Genomic DNA, 5,824 nt, shown 5'->3' with positions numbered 1-5,824 from the left:
GTGGACCCTGACTCCCTTTTAAGCCCCTGCCCGCCCAGGAAACATCCCCTCCATGCAAATCCGACCCTGCGGGCACGGCCGGATCCTGCCTGCGCCTCTCTCCGCACATCCCTCCCCGCTCCACACCCAGCCCCTCCGCCCCAGATGCAGCAGGGCTTGTCCCCAGGCACAGAGCGGGGACACCTCCCAGCTCTGAGCCTGAAACCCAACAGCACAGACGCCCCTGTCCCCAGACCAGGCTGAGTGGCTGCAGTGCCTAAGGAGAAGGGAGAGCTGGGCACGGGGGCAAGGGCATACAGGATCACCTGCAGCTCCCAGTGATGGGGCTGGAATAATGCCAAGCTCCACAATTGCCCAACTTATTTTTGCCATTTTTTCCTCCCATGAGTGTTCCAGGCCCCTAAAATACCCCCTTGCTCTCCTGCTTTTGTGCCCTGACTCTTCTTCTGACAGCTGAGATCCACCACTCAAGACCAAGATTTTTCCTCTTCCCTGACATTCACACCCCAGAACAATGGGAGCAGGCCAGCACCGAGCCCCGGGGTCCAGCAATGCCTCCCCATGAGCTGATCATGAGCCCAAGGTGCTGGTGCTCAGCAGAGGCAGCCAGAGCTGGGGCAGCCCCTGGTCAGCCCTGCTCTGACTCGGGGCACAGGGATTGTGGCTATCTTTGGCAGTCCCAACCCAGACAAAGAGCGGCTGCACCCCAGGAAATTCCCTCTCCCCCAGGACCCTCCCTGTCCCTGACTATGCTGTCCCCAGGGTACTCAGGGCACCAGGAGCCCATCCGGCATGGGCAGGGCACGGCTGCAGGGTTGTCTCCCTGCGAGAAGCACAGAGGGGACCTGCTGGAGCAGAGCACATGTCCCACGGCAGGAACTGCTACAAAGGCACAGATGCTGCTCCCCATTGTGTCTGGGAAGCAGCAAGCAGCACCTGAGAGTGTGCCACTGGAGCAACAGTGGGCTTGTGTCTTTCTTTTCCCATGCTGGGAGTTACCATGGCCCTGATCACCACTGATGTCCCAGCCAGAAGAGTGAGAGCCTCCTCCTGCTTCTCCTCCTCCTCCTCTGCCAGCCATGGGTAATGTGGCCATGGAGATGAGTGTGTTCCCAAGTGCTGTAGATCCCCTCCCAAAATGCCAGGGAACAGGCACAGACCTGGGGCTCTAAGGGGATGCCAGGCTGGGACACCAGGCACAGCCACATTCAGTGCAGGGCAGCAAGGGCAGGGCCATGGTGGGGACCTAATTCCCCATCAAGCAGGAACAGCCGAGACTCCTGACTGATGTCTGCAATAGCAGGAGGTTTTTGCATCACTTCCCCATTGCTGCATGTCACCGTGGCAGCATCACTGCTGCTGTCCTGACCACCACAGAAATAGACAGCCTCGTCCTCGGTCTGGACCCCAGTGATGGTTAACGTGTTCGAGGAGCCGGATGTGGATCCGGAGAATCGCAAAAGGATGCCCGACGGTCTGTTGGTGCTGCTGTAGATCACAGTGACAGGGCCACTGCCAGGGACCTTCTGCTGGTACCAGCCATAAGCATTGTTGCTACTCCCAGAGCAGGTCAAGGTGTTTTGCTGCAGAGACATGGACACTGGGGACAGCTAAGCCAGAGCCATATGAGAGCCATGGGCTGCAGCAGAAGCTCTCCATGCCCAGCCCGAGTACCCCAGGCTCCCATGTTCTGGCAAATGCCCACACGCCCAGCCCTGAGCTGCCAGGGTGGCTGCAATGCTGCTGGGCCCTGGGCAGGACTCAGGCTGTGGAGCAGGTATGTGGCAAAGGTGTTCTTGGGCAGCCCCACGGGCTGCAGCTCCTAACACTGTCCCAGGCTCCTCTGCCCCTCACATGGATGTTGGGCAGTGGGGATGAGCCCAGGCAAGGGCTTCTGCAGCACCAGGGCCCAATCCCTGGGGACCCAGTCATAGAATCATAGAATGGTTTGAGTTGGAAGGGACATTAAAGACCATCTGGTTCAACACCCCTGCAATGGGCAGGGACACCTTTCACTGGACCAGGTTGCTCAAAGCCTCATTCAACTTTGCCTTGAAGACTTCCAGGCATGGGCCATCCACAAGTTCTCTGGAAAACCTGCTCCAGTGCCACATCATGCTCAGAGTCACAGCCCTGAGACATGGAACACAAAGGGAAGACATCCAGGAAAGGAAAGGAGAAGTCCAAAGCTGGAGAGGTGGTCATGCCCGGCGGAGTGGAATGAGGCACCAAAACCGGCCTTTTTGACACTCAAAATCTCGCTTGCCTGTGGCTTGGTTTCACCATGAGATCAGCACTGCTGCTGCTGTCGAAGCTACCACAGTAATAGACAACCTCGTCCTCAGCTTGAACACCAGTGATCCTCAGGAGGCAGACACAAAACCAGAGAATGGCCAAGGGATGTCCAAGGGACTCCTGTCATTCCAGTAGATCACAGTGACAGGGGCACTGCCAGGGACCTTCTGCTGGAACCAGCCATACTCATTGCTGCTCCCAGAGCACATAACCCAGACAGTTTGTCCCAGGTTGGCTGGCTCCGAGGACGACTGACTGGACAAGGGAGCCTGGAGAGGGAGAGGTGAAAGGCAATAAGATGGGGGTGAGCCATTGCCCCAGGAGCACACCCTGCCCAGGCAGTGCCACAGGGCTGCTGTGCCCAATGGTTCAATGAGGGAGAGGGAGCCGGTCATGGCTACAGAAACTTGGGGCAATCAGAGCCCAGGCTGGCCCAGAGCAATGCAGCAGCGGCAGCTTCAGCAGCAGAGCAGCAAGAGGGGTAGCAAAGCAAAAGGTAACAGGGCTGGGGATGAGGCAGTGCCATTCCTATTATAGGGACAGGGGAAAGAGTCACCTCCTGTGCCTTGTTGTGCACGGTCATGTCCTCGGGCAGGGGACAGGGACCTGCCTCAACTCCACTGTCACAGCTTTGTTTGGCCATGAGGAAAAATGGCTCAAAACCTTCCTCTGTTGACACTGGGTTCTGTGCCTCACTTCCCCATTACTCACTGGCTTTGTCACCCACATCAGCAGCACTGCTGCTGTCCCAGCGACCACAGAAATAGACAGCCTCGTCCTTGGCCTGGACCCCAGTGATGGTTAACGTGGCCAAGGAGCCGGATATGGATGCAGAGAACTGTGAAGGGATGCCTGAGGGTCTGTTGTTGCTGCCATAGATCACAGTGACACAGCCCAAGGCATCCCAGCACAGAGGCAGGAGGAGGAGGACATGGTCATCAGTAGCAAGAAGTGATGAGTTTGGGAATGAAGCCACACTGATCTTTGTAGGGATAAGGACAATGACCTTCAGACATGAGGGAGAGCAAGAGAGCCTCCAGTTCTGTGGGATGATGAAAGAAGGACATTTGCAGCCATTTCTGTACAGAGGGGACAGGGACCTGCCCCATAGCCAGCCAGGAGGGAGGAGGGCTGAACTCTTTTCTTTAGTTTTGGAGTCTGGAAAGCTTTGGAATCCTCACGTTCTACTTCTTGTTGTCACTATACAACATAGCCAGCACTGCTGCTGTCAGCACCACCACAGAAATAGACAGCCTCGTCCTCGGCCTGGACCCCAGTGATGGTTAACGTGTTCGAGGAGCCGGATGTGGATCCGGAGAATCGCGAAGGGATGCCCGAGGGTCTCTCGGTGTTTTCATAGATCACAGTGACAGGGCCACTGCCAGGGACCTTCTGCTGATACCAGCCATAGTAGCTGCCACCCCCAGAGCAGGTGATCCTGACAGTGTCTCCCACGTTGGCTGACAGCGAGGACGGCTGAGTCAACGATGCTGCTGGACCAGGGAACCTGGAGAGAAAGAGAATATTTTGGGGGGGGGGGGGGGGGGGGAGTGTCAGTCAGTGCCCCAGCAGCACAGCCCTCCCCAGGCAGGAGAAGAGTAATGGGAGAACTCTATCTTCAGGCACATGTGGGACACCCTGGGTGCAGCCCCCACCCCAGGCACACCTGAGGCATTGCTGGAGCAAGAGCCTGACCCTCTCCCTGCCCACTGCCCCTTGGGGCACTCCTCATCCCAGGCACTGAGGCTGGACAGCCCGGGGACGTGGCCTGCTGCGGACACCCAGAGTCTGGGGCAGTAGGAGACACCCCTGCCCATGGACCAGCAGGAACCACGTCCAGGCCAGCAGCCAGGGACTGCAAGGCAGGGGGTCCCCAGGCAGTGAGAAGCTCTGTGTGGTTAGAATGCATGACAAAGCAATGGGGACATCTTGAGCACACCATGGCCACCAGATGGGATGTGGCATGAGGACAGAATTGCAGACAAGTTTTGGGGTCTCCCCCCCTGCCATGGAGCCCTGGGAGAGGGGCCCTGGGGGGGAGGCACGGGGTTTTCCTGCCCCTGGTCAGTCTCATTCCCCATTGGTTGGTTTGTGTTCCCCAGTGGGGCCAAGGACCCTTGGGTCCCGTGACTGCGGGATTCCTGAGCTGAGCCCCGGCCATGCGGCTGGAGAAATAAACATCTCTGAAACATCTACCACGAATCTGTCCATATATACTTCATTTCTACGGGACTCCTGGTTTGATATATGCGTGGTACAGTAATCCCCGCTGTAACAGGCAAGACCCTGCAAAGCAAGAGCCACAATAGCTGCAGGCACCAAGGGTAGGAACTGCCTATGCTCTGAAGATCTTCCCCACACAGGGAAAGGTTCAGCAGTGAAGAGGAGAGAAAGAATTACCCCAGCATCAACAAGACCCTGAGCAGCACTGCTCTCCCGGCCACCACAGAAATAGACAGCCTCGTCCTCAGCCTGGACCCCAGTGATGGTTAACGTGGCCGTGGAGCCGGACTGGGATCCGGAGAATCGCGAAGGGATGCCCGAGGGTCTCTTGGTATTATCGTAGATCACAGTGACAGGGGCACTGCCAGGGACCTTCTGCTGATACCAGCCATAATAGTTGCTGCTACCACCAGAGCAGGTGATCTTGACAGTCTCTCCCACGTTGGCTGACACCGAGGACGGCTGACTCACTGCTGCTGCCTGGACCAGGCAACCTGGAGAGGGAGAGGAGAGAGGGGAAAAGATGGGGCTCCGTCAGTGTCCCAGGAGCACAGATCTGCCTGGGGAGCAAGGTTACAGGGAAGGCCACAGTCAGAAGAGAATGGACCCAGATATGGTCACCAGCATATTTGAGGAGTAGAGCCCCAGCCAAGACATCTCAGCAGAGAAGCAGCTCTGGCAGATGCTGGAGGACATGGTTAACAGTGGCAAGAGGCAGTGATGTTGGGAACACAGCTATACCATGAGTTTTGTAGGGACAAGGACAATGGTCCCCAGCCACAAAGTCACCTCCTGTTCTCGGGGACAAAAAATGGAATTCATAGCCATGGTCATGCAGAGGAGACAAAATCCTGCCCCAGCCCCACACCCACAACTCTACTTGGTCATGAGAAGGACTGAAAATCTCCATTTTTAATTCCTCTGCACCTCATTTGAAAATCTGTCACTTCACCAGCATAGCTGCTGCTGTCCCTGCTACCACAGAAATAGACAGCCTCGTCCTCGGCCTGGACCCCAGTGATGGTTAACGTGCCCGTGGTGCCGGATGTGGATCCAGAGAACTGTGAAGGGATGCCCGAGGGTCTCCTATCATTAGCATAGATCACAGTGACAGGGGCACTGCCAGAGACCTTCTGCTGATGCCAGCCATAATAGTTGTCGCTACTCCCCGAGCAGGTGATCCTGATGGTGTCTCCCACACTGGCTGACACCGAGGATGGCTGAGTCACCGCTGCCTGGACCAGGGAACCTGGACAAGGAAAGGAGAGAGAGGAGAAGAAGGAGAGAAATCTGAGCCCCAGGAACA

General features: G+C 57.0%; 1 protein-coding gene across 4 annotated transcripts in view; it reads right to left on the bottom strand.

The window, feature by feature from the left end:
- Positions 1-5,824, bottom strand: part of LOC125335199 (immunoglobulin lambda-1 light chain-like) — a 60,838-nt gene that overhangs the window by 53,441 nt on the left and 1,573 nt on the right. The window contains exons 2-3 of one of the 4 annotated variants that reach the window (XM_048322635.1): positions 5,649-5,767; positions 3,512-3,684 (exon numbers count right to left, since the gene is read on the bottom strand). In XM_048322635.1, coding sequence (XP_048178592.1) covers positions 3,512-3,684; positions 5,649-5,767 — 292 coding nt within the window. Of the gene's footprint in view, positions 1-3,511; positions 3,685-4,767; positions 5,013-5,648; positions 5,768-5,824 lie in introns of all 4 variants that reach the window. The other 3 variants (XM_048322633.1, XM_048322632.1, XM_048322628.1) reach the window with 3 other exon arrangements.

The sequence above is a fragment of the Corvus hawaiiensis genome, chromosome 18, assembly GCF_020740725.1.
Source record: "Corvus hawaiiensis isolate bCorHaw1 chromosome 18, bCorHaw1.pri.cur, whole genome shotgun sequence".
In the NCBI taxonomy this organism is placed as follows: domain Eukaryota; kingdom Metazoa; phylum Chordata; class Aves; order Passeriformes; family Corvidae; genus Corvus; species Corvus hawaiiensis.
This window is presented reverse-complemented; position numbering and strand designations above follow the sequence as displayed.